This window comes from Podarcis liolepis (assembly GCF_965112155.1).
Source record: "Podarcis liolepis genome assembly, chromosome: 13".
NCBI classification, from domain to species: domain Eukaryota; kingdom Metazoa; phylum Chordata; class Lepidosauria; order Squamata; family Lacertidae; genus Podarcis; species Podarcis liolepis.
The window spans coordinates 6809115-6835107 of record NC_139573.1 but is presented as its reverse complement, the minus strand read 5'-3'; the positions used below and the strand labels follow the sequence as shown (position 1 = coordinate 6835107).

At 50.7% G+C, this 25993-nt stretch overlaps 1 protein-coding gene across 3 annotated transcripts in view; it reads right to left on the bottom strand.

The window, feature by feature from the left end:
• The window catches only part of MYH7 (myosin heavy chain 7), a 44393-nt gene that overhangs the window by 7766 nt on the left and 10634 nt on the right, over positions 1–25993 (bottom strand). For all 3 annotated transcript variants that reach the window (XM_083472449.1, XM_083472451.1, XM_083472450.1), the window contains exons 10-35: positions 25635–25733; positions 24483–24586; positions 24235–24373; positions 23055–23173; positions 22747–22896; positions 21745–21915; positions 18481–18790; positions 17346–17419; positions 15777–15864; positions 14938–15055; positions 13152–13275; positions 12680–12816; positions 11637–11892; positions 10890–11132; positions 8733–8909; positions 8401–8546; positions 8190–8280; positions 6868–7257; positions 6446–6572; positions 5169–5287; positions 4853–5049; positions 3764–3947; positions 3315–3480; positions 3087–3211; positions 2523–2831; positions 1548–1751 (exon numbers count right to left, since the gene is read on the bottom strand). In XM_083472449.1, coding sequence (XP_083328575.1) covers positions 1548–1751; positions 2523–2831; positions 3087–3211; positions 3315–3480; positions 3764–3947; positions 4853–5049; positions 5169–5287; positions 6446–6572; positions 6868–7257; positions 8190–8280; positions 8401–8546; positions 8733–8909; positions 10890–11132; positions 11637–11892; positions 12680–12816; positions 13152–13275; positions 14938–15055; positions 15777–15864; positions 17346–17419; positions 18481–18790; positions 21745–21915; positions 22747–22896; positions 23055–23173; positions 24235–24373; positions 24483–24586; positions 25635–25733 — 4367 coding nt within the window. The remainder of the gene's footprint in view (positions 1–1547; positions 1752–2522; positions 2832–3086; positions 3212–3314; positions 3481–3763; positions 3948–4852; positions 5050–5168; positions 5288–6445; positions 6573–6867; positions 7258–8189; positions 8281–8400; positions 8547–8732; positions 8910–10889; positions 11133–11636; positions 11893–12679; positions 12817–13151; positions 13276–14937; positions 15056–15776; positions 15865–17345; positions 17420–18480; positions 18791–21744; positions 21916–22746; positions 22897–23054; positions 23174–24234; positions 24374–24482; positions 24587–25634; positions 25734–25993) is intronic.

Below are 25993 nucleotides of genomic sequence, written 5' to 3'. Positions count from 1 at the left end.
TGTTTTATTTGATTTCTTTTGTTGTGTTGTGCTTTATGATGGGCGTAAAGCCGAATAAACAAACATTCTTCCGCAGCTAAGAAATCATCTCCCGACTCCGGTCCGTGCTTGCCATCCCAAGCTTCTGCTACTGGTCAATCCATAAATCCATTGCCCCACACCACTCCTGAGGCAGTGGTAAAAACATTAGGATTATACGGTGAATGCTGGTCTCTGCTCAGAACGTTCTAGAAAGCCCAGGAGCAGCTCACCGGGCAGGGAAGAGCTGTGGCAATAGCAGTGGCATCACTGCCGAGGTGTCGGTGAGGTCAGGGCTGCGTGGCCGCACCAGGGAGGGCCCCAGTTTGGATGCCCTGATGCCTCGATTAATGAGAAGTTACTGTATTTTCCCGTCCCCATGTATAAGACTCCCCCTATTTTTGGGGACTCCCGTTTAAGAAAATGGGGGGGGGAGAGATCTATCCATGTATAAGACACCCCCAAATTTTGTACATTATTTTTGAGGGGGGAAACCTAGCCTTATACACGGAAAAATATGGTATTTATTTCATTAAAGTTATGCACCACTTGATTTAAAATAAAATAAAAATAAAGCACCTCAGAGCAGTTTGCAAAAACAATAAAACAATAAAATTATCAGTCATAAAGAGTTAAAAACAGCTATTTTTTGAAAAAAATCCTACTATTAATTAAAAACAGCTGTAAGCTAAAAACAAACAAACCCCAATTAACATGCTCCATAAGTGAGTAGGCCTGTGTAAACAAAAATGATTCTAAGCAGGCGCCGGAAAGAGCACAGGGAAGGCCGCACCCTGGTGTCAATCGGCAGGGAGTTCCGAAGCATAAGGTGCTGCCACACTAAAGTACCGATTTCTTACAAATGCAGGATGAGTATTAAGTCACTCCTGCGAATGCCACTACAGTGGTGCCTCGCAAGACGAAATTAATTCATTCCGCAAGTTTTTTCTTGTGAGTTTTTCGTCTTGCGAAGCACGGTTTCCCATAGGAATGCATTGAAAATCAATCAATGCGTTCCTATGGAGACCGTCCGGGGACAGAGGGGAAGCACCGCGGGCCTTCCCCTCTGTCCCCGGACCTGTTTTAAAGCCAGGGAAGGGGCAGCAGGGAGAATCGCTTCTCCCCGTTGCCGCCCCTTGGTTCAAAAGGGGTCCGGGGAGAGAGGGGAAGGCGCGGGGGCGCCTTCCCCTCTGTCCCCGGAGATTGTGGGGCTGGCAACGGGGAGAAGCGATCTTCTCCCTGCCGCCCCTTGCTTCAAAAGAGGTCCGGGGTGCGGGGGCAAGCTTCGTTTTGCGAAGCAAGCCCATAGGGAAATTCGTCTTGCGAAGCAACTCGAAAACAAAAAAACCTTTCGTCTTGCGAGTTTTTCATCTCGCGAGGTGTTCGTCTTGCGGGGCACCACTGTATACTGAGGAATCGCGAAAATGTACATAATAGGAGGGGATGTCTGAGGGCAGAAATTTTCTGTTTCTCGGCTGATCCCAATCCCGGAGGTTCAGTAACAGCCTTGCTTCTGAGGCTGCTCTTACTTGCGTGTGGAGGAGCTGTACTCTCTCGCTGGTTTCTATCAGCTCCTGCTCCGCCAGCTTTCGGGCCCGCTCCGTCTGCTCCACCACGGCACGCAGCTCCTCCAGCTCCGCCTGCAGCAGGTTGTTCCTCCGCTCCACAATGGCGATGTTCTCTTTCAGGTCCTCGTTGGCTCGGACGGCGTCGTCCAACTGTATCTGGGTGTCCTGGGAGGGAAAAGGAGGGAGTCGAGATAAGTGCTGGAGATGCAGTGAGACTGAGGCTGCGGTCCATCATGTGTGGTGGACCTGAAAAAGGGTAAAAGAGCATTGGGAAATAATTCACAATGAATTGAAAAAAATGTTTAAAAGTACTTTTCAAAAAAAAAACCCCAAAAAACCCAGAGTCCTTTTTGTTGGGGATAATTCAGATGGAAATTCCCAGGTGTCAAAAAAAGGTTATTTATGTATGCCACTACGGCGGCCCGTGTTTTGTTAGCCCCAAAATGGAAAATGAGCGAGGCTCCAGCTAAAGAAGAATGGCAGCTTAAAATGATGGAATATGTGCAGCTTGCAGACTTAACATATAGAATAAGAGAACAAGAAGAACATACATTTATAAAAGATTAGAAAACGTTTCTTGAATATATGGGGGGGAATTGGGTATGTTTGAAACCGTGGGCAGCATTAAGATAAATTAAATGGTGTAAATAAGTTTTGATGGCTGTAATAATGGAATACTGAATAGTTGATATAAAATATGCAAGGATTTATGTTATGCGAAATGAGCCGTGGAAAGAGAAGAAGGGAAGTCACTGATATTTTAAGGTTGTTTAAATGAATATTATAAAATGTGAAACAGAAAATTTAATAAAAATTATAGAAAAAGAAGAAGGGGGGCAAGATGAAGGCAGGGGTTGTGGGGAGGGAGAGATGAGGTACAAACTGAAGGGGGCTTCACCCCACTGGGGACAAGAAGACTGAACTTTCTGGTGTTACCTTGAGGTATCCCTGCAAGGTTTTGACTTGCTTCTGCGCCTCGGCCGCAATGCGGTTGGCGTGACTGAGCTGGATCTCCATCTCGTTGAGGTCGCCCTCCATCTTCTTCTTGACCCTCAGCGCCTCGTTGCGGCTGCGGGTCTCGGCGTCGAGGGAGGCCTGGAGCGAGTCCACCATCCTCAAGTGGTTGCGCTTGGCCTGCTCCATCTCCTCGTCCTTCTCGGCTAGCTTGCGCTCGATGTCGGCCTTGATCTGGTTGAACTCCAGCTGGGCCCGCAGGATCTTGCCCTCCTCGTGCTCCAGAGAGGCCTGGATCGTGGAGGGAGATATAGGGTAGAGGGAAAGGAACAAGGTCATGCCATGTCCTCCCGCATTCCTCAGATGAAAATAGGGGCGAGGAGAGAAAGGCCTGACAGAGAGGACATTTGTACATCTGTAGGCGAAAGATCGTGAGGGGAGGATGAAATGAATAGGAGGGAATGGAAAGAGGAAGATGGAAAGGCCAACTGAAAAACAAGATGGCCGCAGTGTCGCTTTTGGATCACAGCCAAAGGCCCTCCTCACCTCAGCCTCCTCCAGAGCCGCCTGCAACTCCATCTTCTCCGCGTCGAGTTGCTTCCGCACTTTCTCGAGCTCGTGGATGGTCTTGCCGCTGGATCCAAGCTGCTCTGTGAGGTCGGAAATCTCCTCTGCCGGGAACAGCAAAAAGGTAGGGAGTCAGGTGGCATCCGACAGGAGCGGGTATCGTTCGGGGCACGGGACGATTGGCCCCTGAGGGAGAAAAAGGCTCACCTTGCAAGTTCTTGTTCTCCCTCTTGAAGGTCTCCAGGTGCTCCAGCGACTCCTCGTAGGCGTTCTTCAGCTTGAAGAGCTCGGTGCTGAGAGAACGGGCCTCCTTCTGCGACGACTCCAGCTCCGTCTGGGACTCCTCGTACTTCTGCTTCCACTCTGACAGGAGCTGCGGTGGGTGATGGAGAAGCGGAGAGAGTAAGGTTTGAGAATAGCTATTTCTTGAGGCACTCCTAGGCCCGCTGCTCCCAACAACGAGCAAACGGACGCCCTTGAAGCCAAGCCGTTGTGGCGTACTGGTTAACGTGAGTTAAGAGCATGTGGCGCAGACGTGAGCTGAGCTTCACAAGCGTCCAGTACGGCCCAGTATCCCCACCAAGCAGAACTGGGGTACCCACAGCTGTCCCCAACCCAACCCTTCCGGATCATTCCCTCCACTTTTCCCGCCGTACTTTGTCGAAGTTCCTCTGCTTCTTGTCCAGGGCAGCTGCGGCCGCGTTTGAGCGCTCCACGTCCACCATGAGGTCTTCGATCTCGTTCTGCAGGCGGTGCTTGGTTTTCTCCAGCGAGGAGCACTTGGCGTTCACGGCCTCCACCGCCTCTTCGGCGTCTTGCAGGCGCTGCGCCAGCTTCTTCCTGACACACAAACGGGTCAAGATGACAGGCACCATAAGCCAATGGACGTGGAAGGAGCCCAAATCCATGACAAGGATTTGGGGCTTAAGGAAAGGAGATAATCAGAAGGGGCTCACCCCTCCTGCTTTGCTTAAAACCACAACTCCTCTGGAGGAATTAAATTTGGGCTGGAGTCAAAACGGTTGGATTCCAGCCCCAATTCAAGGATCTCGTAGTGCCGTCTAAAACCCTAGGCCACTTAGGCCTCAAGAAAGATGGCCTCCGTCCCTAAAGACTCTCTCAGGTGTTGAGATTGGCAGACCCCTTGGTACTTGGTCTACCCTCTAAAATGCAGGGCAAGAACTTTCTCTGTGGCAGCCCTTAAGCCATTGAATTCCCTCCTCACAGAGCCTAGCATCTTCAATGTACGGCTTTCGCTGTACACACCTCTTTACTTTCACCTATTTTGTTTTACGAGACCCATTTCTTTTGCTGAATCGACTGTCCTGTTTTCGGCTGGGACGGTTTTACCGTTCTACGTGTTTTTGTTGTTTCAATTGCATTTCCCCCCTTTACAGTCATACCTCTTGTTACGTTTGCTTCAGGTTAAATATTTTCAGGTTGCGTCCCGCAGCAACCCGGAAAGGGTTACTTCCGGGTTTCGCCGCTCACGCATGCGCAGACGCTCAAAATGACATCACACGCATGCGCAGAAGCGGCAAATCGCGACCCACGCAGACGCGGGTTGCATTCTGCTCATGTTGAGAATGGGGCTCCGAAACGGATCCCGTTCGCAACCAGAGGTACCACTGTATTGCATTGTTTCAACTTGAACATACAAGGGTGGGAAAGGGTGGGTGGTGCAACAGGCCTGTGGTTGTGAGGTGAGGCGAGTTGTGGGTCTCATTGCCCTCCGCCCCACTTACTTGGCTTCCTCCAGCTCCTCCGTCCTCTGGATGGCATCAGTCTCGTACTTGGTCCTCCACTGCGCCACCTCGGAATTGGCCTTCGACAGCGAGCGCTGAAGCTCCGCTTTGGCCTCCGTTTCTTCCTCATACTGCTCCCTCATAAGGTCGCAGTCATGGCGGGCCGACTGCAGCGCATGGGCCAGAGCATTCTTGGCCTGAGGGGAAGGGAACAGCCACGTGGCCTCAGTGACCGTCAGTCCTGACAGGACCAGTATCTACCCTTCGCGTTGAGTCCTGTGGACTTCCTTCCCAAACCTCTTTGCGTCCCCCTTACCTTAGCTTCTTCTTCCAGTTGCCTCTTCAGATCTTCCAGTTGCTGGGTGTACGTCAGCTTCCCTCGCGTCAGCTGGTTGATCAAAGCGTCCTTCTCATCCATCTGGCGGGATAATTCACCTAGGGAGAAGAGTTGGGGCGGAGGAATCCATTATCTCGGGGAGTTTTGTCATCGGAATCGGCAGCCATGTTGAACAGGGACCCCACAGGCTGACAGTGTCTGTCTCTACACGCTTCTCTTCAGAAAATGCTCTGCAGAGGGTGCCATCGAAGATGAACACCAAATTAGGTGGACTAGGTTTTTTTTAAAAAAAATAGAAGTTAGTGGCTAGCTGGTTCCCCCTCCTCCCTGCAGGGTTAAGAGTTAAGGCATGAAGGGTAGCTTGGGTCATTTATGTATTCAAGGTTTCTTTTGGAGTGGGGAGGAACATCAGAATGTTGGTTTTTAGCTTGGAAAGTACAGTGGTACCTCTGGTTAAGAACCTAATTCGTTCCGGAAGTCCGTTCTTAACCTGAAACTGTTCTTAACCTGAGGTACCACTTTAGCTAATGGGGCCTCCCGCTGCTGGTGCGCTGCTGCTGCGCGATTTCTGTTCTCATCCTGAAGCAAAGTTCTTAACCCAAGGTACTATTTATGGGTTAGCGGAGTCTGTAACCTGAAGCGTCTGTAACCTGAACCGTCTGTAACCCGAGGTACCACTGTAAATGAAAATGGTACAATGGTACCTCGTTTCTCGAATGTCTCCGTTGACGAATGTTTCGGAACCTGAACGTCGAAAACCTGGAAGTAAATGCTTCTGTTTTTGGACGCACCTCGGAAGTCGAACGGCTTCCGCTGCGTGTTTTTCAATTTCCTCAATTGAATTTGCAGGTCGCCCTTTGTGCCTCAGTTGTCAAACGTTTCGGAACTCGAACGGTCTTCCGGAATGAATTACGTTCGAGATCCGAGGAACCACTGTACGAGCAATCATTTTGAAAGAAGGGGAAAAGAGGGAGGGGTGATGAAAGTAGGGCGTGGCAGGAAGGAAGAAAAGAAAGAAAACTTTGAATGGATGGACGGATGAATGGAAGTTTAGGTAGGTGGGAACCTGGTTGCATCTGAGCAAAGATGGAGGAGAAATGGCTAAACCAGAAAACTGTCTGGGAGGGCCAGCCACCAAGCTATGGGAGAGGGGTTTTAGCTCAATGGTAGAGCACCTGCCTCGCGTGCAAAATGTCCTAAATTCAATCTCCATGAAAAAGAAGTCGTATGAACGTGCATCAGCCTTCTCTACTCACCATTCTCAGTCTGGAGCTTAGCTCGCTGAGAGGTGAGGTCGTGGACCATTCGCTGACTCTCCTCAGACTTGGCCCGGTGCTCGTTCATTTGGTCCTCAAAGGTGCGGCACATTTTCTCCAGGTTGGCCTGAAACCCAACGGCGAGAGGAGAGGAATAAATGTAGCGGTGAATGGAGAGTAGCAGCACCCAGTCAGAGGAGGGAACAATTTTAATTTTAATTCTGGAATGAAGGGTGCTCCCTCCGAATCTCATCCCCTCCCTATCTTTGTATCCCAGTCCAAATCAACCGGTTCGATGTCTCCAGGTTGTTCTCCCGCCGTGCTATAACCCTGCCGCAAACTGTGACTCCGCCCTCAGACCATGACATCACCTGCCTTGCCCCACCCCAAACAAACCCCGCCCCCATTCTTTGGCTTAGAACCTTGGCTTTCAGCAGCTGCTCCATGTTGGAGGCGACATCGTCCAGCTCCAACTTCAACTCGCTCTTCTCCTTCTCCAGCTTCTGTTTTACGCGCTGCAGGTTGTCGATCTGCTCCCCCAGCTCTGCCGCCGAGTCGGCGTGCTTCTTGCGGAGCGTGGCCGCCGTGGCCTCGTGCTGCAGAGTCGCCTCCTCCAGGTCGCGGCGCATCTTCTGGAATTCCGCCTCCCGCTTCTTGTTCAGCTCAATCTGCACGGACGTGGCCCCGCCGGCCTCCTCCAGCCGCTCGCTGATCTCCTCCAGCTCCCGCGAGAGGTCGGAGCGCTGCTTCTCAACCTTGGCCCGGGCTGTGCGCTCCGCCTCCAGCTCCTCTTCCAGCTCCTCAATCCGCGCCTGGACCAGGGAAGGAGGGAGACATTCTGTCAGCAAGATCCAGAAAAGCACGCTCCAGGAATTCTGTCGGCGGCCTCCATTTCAAAAGCCCAGGCCTAGATCCAGATTCGTGAAGCTTCCATGGAGGTTCAAAGGTCAATAACATCTAGGGGCACTGGAGGATTCCATTCAATCTAAATCTTTAAGTGGACTGACCCAATTTGCACTTCCTAGACTAATACATGGATCGGAACACAGTTACAGTCGTACCTTGGAAGTCAAACAGAATCCGTTCTGACTTCCAAAATGTTCAAAAACCAAACTGTGGCTTCTGATTGGCTGCAGGAAGCTCCTGCAGCCAATCAGAAGCCCCGGAAGCCCCGTTGGACGTTCAGGTTCCAAAAGAACATTTGTAAACCAGAACAATCACTTCCGGGTTTGCAGTGTTTGGGAGCCAAAGCGTCCGAGTTCCAGGGCGTTCGGGATCCAAGTTACGACTGTATCCTTCGGAGTGAATGAACGATGCAATTCTCAGCTCGTAAGGTTGCATCCAGAAATGCATTTCGTAGGAAAGTGCATGCAAACGTGTATATTTTAGAGGGAAATGCATATAATTTAAATGCGAGAGGTTTGTGAGTTTAAAAAAAAATGGCAGAAAACTGAGCAGAATGTAAAGCTAACATGGTTGCTAATAACATCCCCATTCCTCACAGCAGGTATTGGAGGTACAGAATTTCTCGAAAGTTATTGCTCTGTTGGATGCAGCTATCCTCTGCCCAAAAATATGACTCATTTTGGTCCTTAGTTACACACACACACACACACACACACACACACACACACAGATAGAGACAGACAGACAGACAGACAGACAGACAGACAGACAAAGGGGGAGAGAGACCACACCAGTGAAGTTGGCTTCAACGCACACCACCCTGTCATCAACCTTTTACCTGTAGCTCTTTGAGCTTCTTCTGCAACTGGATGGCCAAGGATTGCTCATCTTCAATTCTAGCATTGAGTGCGTTGAGCTCAAAGTCTTTCCTGGGGAAGACAAGAACCAACTTGCTACATCCAACCACAGAGAGGCAGGCAGCAGTAGAACAACAACTATCCACAACAAAAGGGAGGCGGGGAGTTGGCGATAAACTAAAGCACCCCTACTTCTTCAGCTTCTCGTCCAACTGCTGCTTGTCGTTCTCCAGGTCCATGATGCTTTCTTGGGTCAGCTTCAAGTCCCCTTCCAATTTCCTCTTGGCTCGTTCCAGGTCCATACGGATTTTCTTCTCTTGCTCCAGCGATCCTTCCAGCTGTTGAGCAAAGACAGTGAGACCCTGAATCCAGAAACTGAGAAAGGAATTGCTACTCCTCCTAAGATCAACAAAGTACTTGTGTGGGGGGCTTTTTCACTACACTGAATGCCTCCGACTACTTCAAGGAAGGTGCGAAAAATAACAGGCTGTCTCCCCTGCGAGTGTTGCAGTCGATGCACTTACATCGTCCACTTGCTGTTCCAACTTGACCTTGGCTTTCGTAAGGGTGTTGACCTTGTCTTCCTCAGCTTGTAGGTCATCCAAGGCTTGCTGGTGGGCCTCCTGGAGAGCTTTCTTCTCCTTGGTTAGCTTCACGATGATCTCATCCAGGCCAGCCATCTCCTCTGTGAGGTTCTTAGCCTATGGGCATATTATAATTTTGAGTTATTAGATGGAATCCTCGAAAGATTCCATCAACAGTGTCTCAGAAAATTTTTACACATCACTTGGGCAGACAGGTGAACTAATGCCAGTGTATTACAGGGTCTCTGTAGTATAGCGTATTTTAAAATGGGGTTTTAGAGTTCTTAGGGGTTTTTGAATGTTTTATGTAGTTTTGTAGTAGTTTTATGTAGTTTTTATGTAGTTTTATGTAGTTTTGTGGTAGTTTTATCTAGTTTTTATGTAGTTTTTCAATTTCATTGTTCCACAAGGGACAATGACAATAAAGATATCGTAATCGTAATCATAGTGGAAGAAGCAAAGCTCATCAGTGTCGAAGCAATGATTCTTCAACATCAACCTCATTGGACTGGTCATGTTGTGTGGATGCCTGATTATCGTCTTCCAAAGCAACTACTCTATTCCCAACTTAAAAATGGAAAGTGTAATGCTGGTGATCAGCAAAAGAGGTTTAAAGACTATCTCAAGGCAAATCTTTAAAAATGTAGTTTAATGTTTTTAAAGATTTTTAAAGATTTTAATCTTTAAAAATGTAGTTTGGATGATGGACTCAAGGGCATCCTGATCAAATTTGCAGATGACACCAAACTGGGAGGGGTGGCTAACACCCCAGAGGACAGGATCACACTTCAAAACGACCTTGACAGATTAGAGAACTGGGCCAAAACAAACAAGATGAACTTTAATAGGGAGAAATGTAAAGTATTGCACTTGGGCAAAAAAAATGAGAGGCACAAATACAAGATGGGTGACACCTGGCTTGAGAGCAGTACATGTGAAAAGGATCTAGGAGTCTTGGTTGACCACAAACTTGACATGAGCCAACAGTGTGACGCGGCAGCTAAAAAAGCCAATGCAATTCTGGGCTGCATCAATAGGAGTATAGCATCTAGATCAAGGGAAGTAATAGTGCCACTGTATTCTGCTCTTGTCAGACCTCACCTGGAATACTGTGTCCAGTTCTGGGCACCACAGTTCAAGAAGGACACTGACAAACTGGAACGTGTCCAGAGGAGGGCAACCAAAATGGTCAAAGGCCTGGAAATGATGCCTTATGAGGAACGGCTAAGGGAGCTGGGCATGTTTAGCCTGGAGAAGAGGAGGTTAAGGGGTGATATGATAGCCATGTTCAAATATATAAAAGGATGTCACATAAAGGAGGGAGAAAGGTTGTTTTCTGCTGCTCCAGAGAAGCGGACACGGAGCAATGGATCCAAACTACAAGAAAGAAGATTCCACCTAAACATTAGGAAGAACTTCCTGACAGTAAGAGCTGTTCGACAGTGGAATTTGCTGCCAAGGAGTTTGGTGGAGTCTCCTTCTTTGGAGGTCTTTAAGCAGAGGCTTGACAACCATATGTCAGGAGTGCTCTGATGGTGTTTCCTGCTTGGCAGGGGGTTGGACTCGATGGCCTTTGTGGTCTCTTCCAACTCTATGATTCTATGAAACACCGACAATTGGGAAACACTGGCCAGTGAGCGCTCCAACTGGAGAACAGCCTTTACCAAAGGGGTCATGGGCTTTGAAGACGCTCGAACTCAGGACGAAAGAGAGAAATGTGCTAAGAGGAAAGTGCATTTGGCAAACCCTCACCGTGATCAACTCCTGCCCGGAAACCAATGTCCCCACTGTGGAAGGACGTGTGGATCCAGAATTCGCCTCCACAGTCACTTACGGACTCACTGTTAAAACCGTGTTTATGGAAGACAATCTTACTCGGCTATAAGTGATCGCCAAAGAAGAAGAAGGTGGATGTAGGCAAAATTCAAGGTGGCACTGAATGGAACACAACAAAGGTTGGAGACTCCCAAAAGAAAACTCTAAGTCCACCCAGCACAGGAATCTCTTGGAGAATCAACTCTCCCGGCTGACAACCTTAATCCAGACCCAGCTGATAGTAGCAAAAGCTCCTTGGATTTCGCTTCCATCCCCGCTCACCTTGTTCTCCGTGGCGTGCTTCTCCTTCTCCACTTTGGCCAGGGTCAGCTCCAGGTCATCAATGTCCTTCTTGAGCTCCGAACACTCGTCCTCCAGCTTCCGCTTCTTGGCCGTCAGCTCGGCGTTCATCTCCTCCTCGTCCTCCAGCCTCTCCGTCTGCTCCTTCACCTTGGCCTCCAGCTGAATCTTGTTCTTGATCAGCTGGTCACAGCGCTCTTCTGCATCTGCAAGGTTGTCTTGCTCCTGGCAAAGGAAGAAGACACGCCCAAGGCTTTACTGTGAAACCCGGAGTTCATGGTGCTTTTCAGCCACTTTGCCTTTCGCGGTTAAGTAAAGGTAAAGGTGAAGGGACCCCTGACCATTAGGTCCAGTCGTGACCGACTCTGGGGTTGCAGCACTCATCTTGCTCTATAGGCCAAGGGAGCCGGTGTTTGTCCGCAGACAGCTTCCAGGTCATGTGGCCAGCATGACTAAGCCGCTTCTGGTGAACCAGAGCAGCACACGGAAATGCCGTTTACCTTCCTGCTGGAGCGGTACCTATTTATCTACTTGCACTTTGACGTGCTTTCGAACTGCTAGGTTGGCAGGAGCAGGGACCGAGCAACGGGAGCTCAGCCCGTCACGGGGATTTGAACCACCGACCTTCTGATCGGCAAGTCCTAGGCTTTGTGGTTTAACCCACAGCGCCACCCGCGGTTAAGGGAGAAGGTCAAATCATATCTTTGTTGCCCCATCGCCCCAACTTACAGCCTGCACTTGCAGCTGGAGGTCATTCTTCTCTTGGAGCAGGGAGACCATCTTCTCCTCCAGCTCCTTCCTCCGGGCCTCCGACTTCTCCAGAGCCTCCTTCAGCTTGGCAAACTCCTCTTTCATGGCCAACATCTCCTTCTCGGTCTCTGCGCTCTTCAGCAGAGGCTTGATCTTGAAGTAGAGCCTCATCCAAGGCCAGTTCTTGACCACCATGAAGGACCGGATGTTATACTGGATCACCAGCAGCGATTCCCTGCCAATCAGAGAAGGGGAGAGTTTGGAGTGGCGTGGTGAGGGAGGACACATCAGGGCACAGAACACAGAAAAGGCCACCTGGCCAAGTGGGAGACCACGCAGCCCTGCCTGAAACAGGAGGCTCCCTTGCAACAAGCAAGGTTGGGATTATTCCACCATTTTGCAGTTGCATTCAGTGCAGGAAGCACAGAATTCCACATCCTGAGAATGTAATCTTCCATAAATTTTATAGTCCTCAAGATTATACAGAAAGGCTTAGTTTGTATGTGAGCAGTTTCCTGAGTCCACCTAGTTCTGACTAAGGGAGGAGTGAGTCTGTCTATTTTGGTGTCTCTCAGCCTCCCAATTTCCCCTCGTTCAATTCTCCACATTAGTTTGCAGTTCTTTTTTTAGAAAATCCCTCGCAAAAATTCACCAGCGAGTGTTTACCGCGAGAGTATGCAATTTTGCCGACTGCACCCCCCCTTTTATGCATAGCTTCATGTTAATGTATTTATTTCCACTAATACGTGCGTTTCTCTGCACACTTCACCCTGCTATATGCATTTGGGGGCACATTACTTGCCTGGAGAACGGCATTTGCAAAATTCGGGGAGCTGTGAATCTTGAAGGATGACCAGGTTTCAGTTTCCGTAACCGTGAATTGGGCAGGTTCACTTTTAAATGAGAACTGGACTGAATTTCTCGCCTAATCCCTAATTCTAACCGGAGGGCTCCAACGTGCCCAGGCTATTCCCCATCTAACCACACCTACAAATTCCGGGGAAATCCACTAAGGGACTTACTTCCTTTCCATGATCTTCCTGACTTCTATCCTGGCGAGGACCCCGCGGGACTGGGCCTGGATGCGGGTGATGATGCGGGAGAGACGCTCGTCCCTCATCTCCTCCAGCAGACCCAGGAGACCAGCCTTGAAGAACACCTGGGCAAAAAAAGAGAGCATTGTGGTTGGTTGGTTTTTGTTTTAAGAAAAACAACCTGTGCTCAGACCCCTGCACAGGTTACCAATTTGCTACTGGGCCTATATAATTTCGCTTGCCCTGCTCTGTACATATTGAAGCTTAGGTCCTGTGCCTGTGTTTGTGTGTCACAGCCAAGCCAAACCTTACCAGGAACCTTGACAGCGGAGAAAACACATACCCCAACCCAGGATTAGCCCTAGCCTCCTCTGTTGTGAAGAGCCAATCAACAGCGCGACCCAGAATGATGATGTCACCGCCTTTTCCCTGTGAGGAAGTGTCTCATCCCGCCTCTCACCTTAGTGTGCCCAAATTTGTACTGGTTGTGGTCGATATCAAGGGAGCTCAACAGCTTCTCCGCCCCCTTCCTGCTGTCGATGAACTGGCCTTCGGGGATGGCGGCTGGGTTCAGGATGCGGTATCTGGGGAAGAGGAAAGGAAGCAGCGCTAGATAACCCCCGACAGCTTCCCTTCCATAGGCTTTTTCCTCTCAACGTGGGCAGATGCCCAGATCAAAGGCCAGGACCGTGTATATTTCACAACTAAATTGTGGCAGAATACTTGGGGCCCGGAGAATCTCATCTTTCTCTCTCTCATCAACTTTCTAGTCCTCATGACTGTGAAAGCAAGTTTGGAAAGGTGTGGCCCATGCCTAAATCTCAAGAAACTAGAGATTTGGGTAGGAATGTTCAAGAGGACTTCAAAGTTCCCCACAGAACCACCTGAAAATGTTGATGATCAGGGGCTTCCAGCTGAGCGCGCGCCATCACAGTCGGGGGTCTCTTCGTCGGAGGAGATCTCGGTACATCAAAGGTGAGGAAAACCACTCCAGCGTAGCGGACCCCCAGGAAAAAACTCAAATTCTGAGGACGTGGGATCCAGCGGGGGTCAAAAGCCCCCCCCCCCCGGCAAGCTCTGTTTTGAGCTCCGAGAGCGAGGGGGTTGGAGCTGCGACACAACGGATAGAACGCTTCCTTTGCTGGTACGAAGCTGCGAGACTGTGAGGCATTAGCGGTCAATTCTTCCAACGCTAAAATCATTTAAGGACTGTACCGTGAGTACCTTTTACATTTGGATAAAATGTTGGAGATCGAGCGGTATATAAATGTATTTACGGTCGGGCCTTGGGAGTCGAACGGAATCCGTTCCGGAAGTCCGTTCAACTTCCAAAACGTTTGAAAACCAAATCGCGGCTTCTGGTTGGTTGCAGGAAGCTGCTGCAGTTAACCAGAAGCCACGGAAGCCCCGTCAGACATTCGGGTTCCAAAAGAATGTTCGCAAACCGGAATAATCACTTCCGGGTTTGTGGCGTTTGGGAGCCAAAACGTCTGAGTTCCAGGGCGTTTGACAACTAAGGCAGGACTGTGTGTACAGCTATGATTTCTGCACCGCAGGGGGTTAGACTAGATGGTCTTCAAGGTCCCTTCCACTTCTACTGTAATGGGTATGAGTTACTCGTGCGTAAACAGGTGCCTTTCTCGGTTAATTTGCCTTGTTAAAACTTTCTGACTGCACAGCCCCTTCTCATGGTGGCTGCCTCAGTCACTGGCAGAATCCATCAGTGGGCGTTTCTTGAACCTCTTCCAACATAAAAGTTGTTTGACACCCAGTCTCCTCCTCCTCTCACTGCGTGGGAGTCTTCTGCGCAGGGAAGGCGTGGGTAGCAGAGGACCTGGGCTCTCCTCACTGATGTCCAGTGAAGAGTCCTGGAGCCCTCTCTCCACTTCCCCCGTCGGCCCCCCTTTATCCCTGGTGTTGCGCTGATTGGCTTCCCCCTCTACTGAGCTGTTTCTCCCCCTGTTGCTGGGTCCTTCGCCCGCATCATCTGGGAGCCTCCCCTTCGCCTCTCCCTCCGATGTCAGTTCCCTGACATCTACAATTCTCGGATTCTATAAAAGGCAGGATGCATTTTCTTTTTGAACTGAGCAAACATAACCCTGACAGTGAACTGCCATGCAGGCAACTTTCCTCCGACGTTGCCCCATTGCGCTCGGGGCACCCCCATATTCATGTACCTTCCCCCAGTGACACTCTCAGCTTTTCTGAAGCATCATCCGTCTTCACCACTTGAGAGTTAAGCCTACCTTTGACGGAAGTCCCCGTAGAGGATCCGGTTGGGGAACCCCTTCCGGCAGATCCGAATCCCCTCCAGCACCCCGTTACAGCGCAGCTGGTGCATGACCAAGGGGTTGTCCATCACACCTGAGAGGGCCGGAGAAAGGGGAAGGATGCATGAATGGGGGAAATCGGTCCCTACCACATAAGCACTTTAATCTAGTGATTTAAAAGCATTTCCTAACCACTTAAAATACTTCAAAAAATCTCTCTCACTGGGGTTACCCCAGTTACAATGGAAACCCTGATTGGAGACACCAGGGATTGAACCTGCGACCTTCAGTGTGCAAGGCAGGTGGCTCCAGGGACGCGGACTTGTAAAAAATATTGGGGGGGCCCGGGAAAGCTCATGAATAATAAATAAGCTCATGAATATTCAAATAAAGTGGCTCCGGCCCTAAATAGGGCAAGCCACGCCCCCCCGCCAGCCGATTGGCTGGCTGGGAGGTGTGGCCAGTCGGGATTCCCCTGTTCTCGCGGGATTTCCGGCAGTGCCTTGGCAGTCGAAGCAGCGAGGCAGAAGCCCCCGCCATTAGGGCGCGCGGCTGGCTGGCTGGCGAAGGAGGAGGAGGCGGGGGACGGCGGCGGCGCTCTGTTGGAAGGGCGCCCGAGATTATTGGGGGGGCTGACCCATGGAGTCGGCGCCTATGGGTGGCTCTACCACTGAGCTACAGGCCTTCCGCAAGGACTACAGCTCTCACCACCCCTGACCATTGGCCGTGCTGGCTTGGACTGATGGGAGTCCAAGAGAGAGGGAGAGCGGTGGGGCCCCAAAGGCATATCATACAAGGGGGACCTGGGATCTCACCTGGAGACTTCGTCTCGTTGGGGATGATGCAGCGCACAAAGTGAGGGTGGGTGGAGCGCAGGTTGGTCATCAGCTTGTTGAGGTTCTCCTGGGTGAGAAAGGAAGAGCAGGTGAGTTGAGATGGGGTGGAGGAAGGGGAGAGTCGAGGAAGGACAACTGGGGAAGGCAGGCAGGTAGCTGAGATCGAGCGAGTTTTATGAAAGAGGGCGGAAGGAGAGGTGTCCAGGCAGGCAAGGCAGAGGATGGGCAGATGGATTTGATTGACGGGGAAGGAAAGCAGGCAGAGAAAAGGAGTTATAGTTTTGCTGGAGACAGGAAGGAGGATAAGAAAAGGGGATTGGAGACCACAAGGCAGGCTTGGTCAACCTCTAAATCAGGCACGGCCAAACTTGGCCCACCAGATGTTTTGGGACTACAACTCCCATCATCCCTAGCTAACAGGACCAGTGGTCAGGGATGATGGGAATTGTAGTCCCAAAACATCTGGAGGGCCACGTTTGGCCGTGCCTGCTCTAGATGCTTTGGACTACAAATCCCATCAGCCCCAGCCAGCCGAGTTGCAGTCCAGAATAATCAGGATGTCTGATTATCGTCTTCCAAAGCAACTACTCTATTCCGAACTTAAAAATGGAGAGCGTAATGTTGGTGGTCAACAAAAGAGGTTTAAAGACTCTCTCAAGGCAAATCTTTAAAAAATGTAGTATAAACACTGACAACTGGGAAATATTGGCCTGCGAGCGCTCTAGTTGAAGGACAGCGTTTATTAAAGGTGTCAAGGACTTTGAAGACACTCGAACTCTGGACAAGAGGGAGAAATGTGCTAAGACAGCAGTTCTCAACCTGAGGGTCCCCAGATGTTGTTGGACTGCAACTCCCATCATCCCTGAGCTCTGGCCTTGCTCACAGGTTGAGAAAGGCTGTGCTAAGAGGGAGGCACAGTAGGCAAACCCTCACCATAATCAGCTCCCGCCCGGAAACCTATGTGCCCACCATGGAAGGACCTGTGGATCCAGAATTGGCCTCCACAGTCACTCACAGACTCACTGTTAAGACCTTGTTCGTGGAAGACAATCTTACTCGGCTACGAGGGATCGCCAAAGAGGAGAAAAAAAGAAAAAGTCCAAAACATAATATAGAAGAGGCTGGGATGGGATGAAAAGAAATTAGAAAAGATTGAGATGGACATAAGTCAGTGGCTGGGGAGAAGAGATGCGTTTGTCCACTTGGCCCTCGTTGTGGGAACTCTCAGTGGCCTCCACTGAAGGGAGGTTTGGGCGATGGGAGCAACAAGGCAAGTTTGGATCAGGCCTCGCTGGGTCCCCCAATAACATCCTTGTAACCCCTTTTGTTTCCAGACAGCCGACAAGGTTGGTGGTGATGGGGCAAGTAGACCTAAGGAGAGCGCTGCAACCAGAGGAAGCCCACCACAGAAGCTCATCCTCCTCTGGGGAAAGGGGTGCAAGGAAGCAGAGGAGCCCCAGGAGTAAGGAAAAAGCACAGCTCAAGGGCTGCCGCCTAAGGATGGTGCTGCCAGACTCTCCAAGGAAGCAGGCCTCAGGATATCCTCACCCGGTGCAGAGCAGACACAGTCTGGAAGGAAGAGCCCTTCTTTTTGTGGGTCGTTTTCCCCTTGGAATCAGGAGCTGTTTGGAGAGAGAAAAACGGGGTTTCAAGATGCAGCCTAAAGGGTGAGGATATGTGCAGAAATACCGGAATGCATTAATCAGGGAGGCGTGGGATCCAACAGGAGAGGGTCACAGGCTTCCCCGCTACAGCTCAAATATCTACATGGTTGGAGAGGACTCCCATGAATTTAAAGCCCTTCACGGCCTAGGACCCTCGTACCTACGGGACCGCCTCTCCCAGTACGCCCCACGGAGAGCCTCAAGGTCCATAAATAGCAACACCCTAGTGGTCCCGGGCCCTAAGGAAGTCAGATTGGCCTCAACCAGAGCCAGGGCCTTTTCAACTCTGGCTCCGGCCTGGTGGAACGCTCTGTCTCATGAGACCAGGGCCCTGCGGGATCTGATTTCTTTCCGCAGGGCCTGTAAGACAGAGTTGTTCCGCCTGGCCTTTGGCTTGGAGCCAATTTGATTCCCTCCCCCTCTATCTTTTTCCTTTCTCCTCCTGTGATGAGGCTGAATTTTAATATTTTAATGTTTCAATATTTCAATGTTGTATTTTAATCTTGTTTTTAAGTTGTATTCATTCAACTTGTTTTTATTATTGCTTGTTAGCCGCCCTGAGCCCGGCCTTGGCTGAGGAGGGCGGGGTATAAATAAAATTTATTATTATTATTATTGGTGGCTGGCCTGAAACTATATGCACTGTGACAAGGGCAGGGCACAAGGCTGACAAAGGGCTGCTGATTTTTATTGCAAATACACAACACTGTTTTGCTTTCATCGCAATGCCGGTGTTTGCTTTCGTTCGCGTGCCCTAGTAGGTCGGGCTGAGAGCGAGCGACAGGCCCAACATCGCCCAGGAAGCCTTGCGGCAGAGCGGGAATTCGAACCCCAGTCTCCCAGGTCCTAGTCCCACACTCCAATGGCCGTGCTGACTGAGAGTCACTGGGCTGCCATAGTATTAAAGCGAATGACTCCAAACCAGAGCCTTTGGTTTTCTATAGATCCAATCTCACGGACCGGAATGGAGTTTGGGATGCGGGCAGCCCGGCCTTGCCCCCTTCCGTTCCCTCCCTTACGTGCGTCCGATCCGGTGTAGTTGGCGAAGAGATGAGCCAGGAGCTTGAGGGACGACTTCTGGTAGAGCCCCACCACGGTCTCGTTGAGGGGATCCTTGTTCTTCTGCAGCCAGTGGTTGATGTTGTAGTCGACGGTGCCGGCATAGTGCATGAGGGAGAAATGGGCCTCCGGCTTGCCCTTGATGTTGCGGGGCTTCCCAAAGTTGGCCGACTTGCCCAGGTGGTTGTCGTACAGCTTGGCCTTGAAGGTCATGTCGGTGGCCTTGGGGAACATGCACTCTTCCTCCAGGATGGACATGATGCCCATGGGCTGTGGAAGAGGACCAGGTGTCAGGGGATGGAGGGCAAGGAGGATGAGGCACCAGCAGGCAGCTCCGCCCTGTGGCCGTTTGCTATGGACAGAGGAAGCTGCCTTATGCTGAGCTAGGCCATTGGGTCCACCTAGCTCAATACTGCCTACACGGACTGGCAGCGGCCCCCCAGGATTTTGATCGCACAGAAGCTGAGCAGGGAGAGTGTGATGGCCTGGGACTCGGACTTGGAACCAGAGGAGACTCAGTCTGCACCAGATCCTTTGCCTCAGGCATCATCTGAACCAAGTCTGGGGCCAGATCCTGAAGAGTCCCAGTCTGTACAGGTTCCCCTGCAACAAACACCAGCTGGGCCGAGTCAGGGGCCTGAGCCTGCCCTGGCTCCAGATGCGGGGATGACCTCGTTGCCTTCAGCTGGGCCATCACTTACAGCTGCTCCACTACCGGTTGGGTCAGGGGAGGCTGAGGCGGCCTCTGGGTCTAGTAACCCACCGACGTCTCCCGAGCTGCAGAGACTGAGGTCTGAGAGAAGGAGAGACCTGAGTACTCGCAGGAGGAGTGCTCGCCTTCAGGTGAATCAGGGAGGTGAGTCACCAGGGGATCAGGACCGGCCGATACCCCGACGAAGGTAAAAGGCTGTCGGACCCTGCCCCAGGTTGCGGGAGCAACATTGCTGTATGCTAGATCCTGCCTGAGATCCTGTACCTGTCCTTGCCTGGTTTCCTGCCTCATGTCCTGCCTTGGCCCTGTCGGACTGTCTCCCATCAGAACCTTTGGATTCTGGACCGGTCCTGGACCGTGTTTCATGGGTTACCCCCAGGCCCAGCACAGAGAGAGGCCAGGGATTGGACCTTCTGCATGCAAAGCAGGTATTCCACCACTGAGCCATGGTGCTTCTCTTTAGGGCATTCACCATAAAGAGCAGCAGCAGCATGTAATCGAAGAATGGTAGAGTCAGAAGCGCCATCTAGTCCAGCCTCCTGCAACCAGTGGCGTAGCGTGGGTTGTCAGCACCCGGGGCAAGGCAAGTAATTTGTGCCCCCTAACCCATGGATTTGCGCCCCCTAACCCATGGATTTGCGCCCCCTAACCCTAACCCCCAGATGTTGCGCCCGGTGCGGCCGGCCCCCCCTGCACCCCCCACGCTACGCCACTGCCTGCAACACAGGAAGAATCCCTGGCAGGCGGCCATCCAAGCTCCGCTTAAAAACCTTCCAACACTGACAAAGGAATACTCTGACTCTGCAGATTGTGGAGGCCACAGGTTCATATGTCAGGGCATCCAGATGACCTCAGGTGGTTCCCCTCGTTTAGGGATGGAGGGGAAATTTGTCCAGGCTGCTTTTGGAAAAGGGCCAGCTTGATTTGCCAGTCCCAGACTGAGTGTGCAGATTGGAACACAACTATTAAGTGGATTTTGCAGAAGTCCGAACGTCACCATGCATTCTTGGCGCCAATAAATGTATATAAAAATACAGTGGTACCTTAGTACTCAAACACCTTGGTAGTCAGACCCTTGGTTCACAAACACCGAAAACCTAGAAGTAATTTTTCCGGTTTTTGAACGTTTTTCGGAAGCCAAACATCTGATGCGGCTGTTGGCTCTTGTTTCCAGGGCGCCTGCACCAATCAGAAGCTGAGCCCTGGTTTTCAAACATTTCGGAAGTCGAATGGACTTCCGGAACGGATTAAGTTTGGTGCTTTTGTTTTTGCTATTTATTTTGCATTTTTGCTTTTGAGGCTTTTTTGGTTAATTTGTTTTTGTGACCGTGTGGAACCCAGTTCAGCTACTGATCAATTGATTGTGTGACTGCGGAAATGGATAAAAGTGATGACTATCATCAGTGCAGGTAAGAAATTTTTTTTTAAATTTTTATCATTTATAATACTATCTTATTTATTTTATAGTATAGTACATTGATTATTGCTTTCATTTTAGGATCAATGGTCTCATTGGATAGTAAGATTCATGTTAAATTGCTGTTTTGGGGTTGTTTTTAAAAGTCTGGAACCAATTATTCCGTTTTGCGTTACTTTCTATGGGAAAGTGCGCCTTGGTTTTGGAGCGCTTTGGTTTTGGAATGGACTTCCGGAACGGAATAAGTTTGAGAACCAAGGTACCACTGAATGCATTTTACATTTTTAAAATGCGTGGGGGGGGGATGCATATTTTGGAGCTGGGTGCTGAAGAGGATGCAAAAACGCACATTCCCGGGGGAAGAATTGTGCATGAAAGGTGGACAAATGCCAATTTCCCATGCATTCTTTTGAAAAATCCATGGTATGGAATGGGCCTATGATTGTGGCACATGTGAAACTGAGATGGAAGAGAAATAGACAGATCTAGTAATCATTGGGGGTTTTTAAACAGAGGTTGGATGACCCCCTGGAAGGGATTCTTTAGCTTTACCTCAGGGGGTTGGAATGGATGACTCTTGAGGGTCTCAACCCCACAATTCCATGATTCTACAATCATGGGATGCGGGTGGCGCTGTGGGTTAAACCACAGAGCCTAGGGCTTGCCGATCAGAAGGTCGGCGGTTCGAATCCCCGCTACAGGGTGAGCTCCCGTTGCTCGATCCCTGCTCCTGCCAACCTAGCAGTTTGAAAGCAAGTCAAAGTGCAAGTAGATAAATAGGTACTGCTCCGGCGGGAAGGTAAACGGCATTTCCGTGCGCTGCTCTGGTTCACCAGAAGCGGCTTAGTCCTGCTGGCCACATGACCCAGAAGCTGTACACCGGCTCCTTTGGCCAATAAAGCGAGATGAGTGCCGCAACCCCAGAGTCGGCCACAACTGGACCTAATGGTCAGGGGTCCCTTTACCTTTACAATCTCTTACTGCCCTACCTATCGACAACCTTGCCCACTCTGGCAGGCAATTGCCCCAACTTAGGCGTAAATAAGTGAAGTTGCCCTTTGGGGACTAAGGAGGGCGCCGGAGGCAAGGAGTCACCTTCTCGATGAGGTCGATGCAGGCCTGGAGGTCCATGCCAAAGTCGATGAAGACCCACTCGATCCCTTCTTTCTTGTACTCTTCCTGCTCCAGAACGAACATGTGGTGGTTGAAGAACTGCTGCAGCTTCTCGTTGGTGAAGTTGATGCAGAGCTGCTCAAAGCTGTTGAACTGGGAAGAGAGACGGGGGGAAGGAAATCAAGGAATGGCAATCTGTCCTCCCCTCCAGGTTGTCTCCCTCTACTTACGTGTCTTAACCAACCTTTTTCCTCATAAGGAGCCAAGGTGGTCACATACAGGTCTCCCCCTCCTTTTCAATCCATCCCTGCAACAACCCTGTGAGGTAGCTTAGGCTGAGAGGCAGTGATGGGTGCACTCAGTGAGCTTCGTGGCTGAGCAGGGATTCGAACCCTGGTCTCCCGGGTCCTAGTCTGGAACTCTAACTGCTCCAGCACACTGGCTCACTAGCCAGGAGTGATGTTGAAGGCTGCCAGTCTTTGCAGGAAGCCTTCTGAAAATTACCTCATGAACTATTTTGCATAGATTCATGAGTGGGTGGTAGTAGTAGTAGTAATAATAATAATAGTAATAATAATAATGCCACCAGAAATGGGGACCAGGCGGTTATTTGTCGGTCACGCTGGACCACCCATTCGTCTTTCCTGGTTTCCACCTGGCAAAGCCAAGCTAGACCACCCAGTTATTTACCGTATTTTTTGCTCTATAAGACTCACTTTTTCCCTCCTCAAAAGTAAGGGGAAATGTGTGTGCGTCTCATGGAGCGAGTGCAGGCTGCGCAGCTATCCCAGAAGCCAGAACAGCAAGAGGGATTTCTGCTTTCACTGCGCAGCGATCCCTCTTGCTGTTCTGGCTTCTGGGATTCAGGATATTTTTTTTCTTGTTTTTCTCCTCCAAAAACTAGGTGCGTCTTGTGGTCTTATGAGTGAGAAATACGGTACTCAAAATCTCAAAATGGATTCTCCTTGGAAGAGAACCACTTACATCGAAGATCTCAAAACCAGCAATGTCCAGCACCCCGATGAAATACTGTCGCGGAAGCTTGGTTTCCAGCGTGACATTGATTCTGGTCACCATCCAGTTGAACATTTTCTCATATACAGACTTGGCCAGGGCTCCAGTCGAGTAGTACACCTGGGTTGTTTTTTAAAAAGGGGGGAGGGGAGAGAGAGAGGTACATCTCGTTAACCAGCTAAAACAAATCTGGGAAGGTCGAGGGGGCAACCTGTGGCCTTCAAAACCTCGAAAGAATGCCCCCCCCCCCACATTTCACATACAGGTCTGTCTCTCACCTGCTGGACATTTTGCCCTTTGGTGACGTACTCATTCCCAACTTTGACCCTCGGGTGGCAGAGACCTTTGAGCAGGTCGGCTGAGTTCAGGCCCATCAGATAGGCAGACTTGTCGGCTTCTGGAAATTCAGAATTGAGGCAGGGGGTGGGTGGGGAGGAAACCACTCGGTTATACCACGGCTCGCCTTGGTTGAGGAACGGCAGAAGAAAAGACAGAAGGGCTTCCAAAAGCGAGGCAGCCTCAAAGGCGGACCCCGTGAGGGAAGCGGGCCCACCTCTCCCAACCTCTTGGGGGCGCTCGGAGTACGCACAGGATTCTGCTACCGACTTCTGCTACGTGTCAGGAAACCGAGAGGGCCTCCTTTCATTTAAATTCCATTTAAAATTATTAAAATGATCAAGGCTAGAAACAGGGCGGAGGCAGCAGGCAAGGCATGATGAAATCTTTAGGGAAGTTTTGGATGTTTGATGTTTTATCCTGTTTTTAATGTTCTGTTGAAAGCCGCCCAGAGTGGCTGGGGAAACGCAGCCAGAGGGGTGGGGTAGAAATAAATTATCATTATTATTTGGATGAATAAATTAATGAATAAGAGAGGCAGCTGGAATTTCTCCAGCTGCAGGAGGGTTTCATTGCCCTACGTGACTTCTGCCCAGGATTTGCCAAAACAAAAGGTAAAGGGACCCCTGACCATTAGGTCCAGTCATGACCGACTCTGGGGTTGCGGTGCTCATCTCGCTTTATTGGCCAAGGGAGCTGGCGTGCAGCTTCTGGGTCATGTGCCCAGCATGACTTAGCCACTTCTGGTGAACCAGAGCAGTGCACGGAAACGCTGTTTACCTTCCCGCCAGAGCGGTACCTACTTATCTACTTGCACTTTGATGTGCTTTTGAACTGCTGGGTTGGCAGGAGCAGGGACCGAGCAACGGGAGCTCACCCGTCACAGGGATTCGAACCGCCGACCTTCTGATCGGCAAGTCCTAGGCTCTGTGGTTTAACCCACAGCGCCACCCGCGTCCCTATATGCATATACATGTATCTATAATTTACACAGGTTGTGGGGTTCTGTTTTCTTGACGCAAAGGAGGCATCAGGTTGGGGAAGGCTGGGACAGACCATCCTGCCCTGCGACCCAGCATTCATTTGCCTCGCTTGCGTGTCGTCGCGAGCGTCTTCCCTCACCTTCTGTGCCGTCGGGCTCTGCCTGCTCCTCGCGCTGCTTCTGTTTGAACTTCATGTTTCCGTAGTGCATGATGGCGCCCGTCAGCTTGTAGATGGAGTTCTTCTCTTCCTGGGTGAAGCCTAAGACGTCAAAGGCATTCTGCGGGCGGAGGAAGCAAAGGGAGGGTTGGGTGTTGCTGCCCAGACGGCCGCGAGGGGTGGGTGACTCGCTTGGAATACGGCTTCTGCCCCCCCCCCCAGCTACTCACGTCAGTGGCCAGCAGCTCCTCAGCGTCATCGATGGACGGCACCGTCGTCTCTCCTTGGGAGATGAAGGCGTAGTCATATGGGTTATTGGTTACCAGCATCATGTCTGGGAAGGAAAGGCATTGGGCAGGGAATAAGGCAAAAGGAAGATTGTCCCTTTTCTTTTTTTAAAAAAATATATATTTTCATTTTTTTTTAATTTCCAATTTCCCCCTATATTTTTTTGCATCTTATTACATTTTTCCAATCCATTTTATCTCCTTTTTTACCTTAACTCATATTACATTATAAGTGTTACAACAATCTGACTAATGTTTTTAAGTATACAGTGGTACCTCAGGTGAAGTAAGAGGGAAAGAATGGGCACACTGGTGATCCATGTGGCAATTCCCAAACCGTCCGCAGGCCGGGTCCAGAAGGCAATTGGGCCTGATCTGGCCCTCGGGCCTTAGTTTGCCGACCCATGCTCCAGCTCAGCATTGTCTACTCTGACTGGCAGCCTTTCAGGCAGGGAATATTCATAGCTGTCAACCATCCCTTATTTGGCGGGAAAGTCCCTTATCCCAGCGCCGTGTCCCGCTGCCGTCCCTTATTGATGATGTCCCTTAAATTTCCCGGGTTTCAAAGGAAGCAGCTCCTCTCCCTCCCTCCCTGCCGGCCAGGGAGGAAGGAGGCTCCAACTGTGTTGCTTGGCTGCGTTGCTCACCCAATAAGGAGTCTAAGAATGACTGGGGGGTGGAGCTTGCATGCCTTGTGCCGATCAAATCGGCCGCCTTGCCTGGGGACTCGCCTTTGCTCAGCGCTTCCCAGCGGAGAGGGGACGGTGGTTTTCCTTGCTTCGTCCCCTTTGCCGGGTTGCTGCGCTGTGGGAACCACCGCTTGAGGCTTTGTTTGGCTGCTGGTTGACTAAAATCCCTTATTTTGGCTGCTGTTCCCTTATTTTCGAGGCTGCTGGTCCCTTATTTTCAAATCCGTAAGTTGACAGCTATGGGAATATCTCCCATCCCTACTATGCAGACGACCCTAGGACCTCCTGCCCGCAGACCAGGTGCCCTACCGCCGTTCTAGCGCAAACTTAGATTTCTACCGCGTACAGAACATCTCAGCAAGATCTCGGATCCAGGCCAGAGTGGCTCTCCTTTGCAGCAACTCACCCAGGAGCTCCGGCTTCTTGTTGGACAATATCTGGTAGTAGATGTGGTAGTTCCTCTCAGCTTTCAGCTGATTGATGACCCGGGACTTTTCCAGGAGGTCTGAGGAATTAAGAGGAAGTGAAGGCGGGGCAGTTGAAATGGAGGAGCAACAGCGAAAGGGGAAAAAATTCACGGAGGATAAAGGCTTCTAGCCAAATGTCCGTCTCCACTGTTGGAGGCAATATGAGCAGCTGGAAATCGCAAGAGGTGAAGATGTTCTTGCACTCAGGTTCTGCGTTTTGGGGGCTTCCCACAGGTGAGAACAAGGGGTGGGCTAGGTGGGCCATTGGCCTGATCCGGCCGGCAGGGCCTTACTTGCG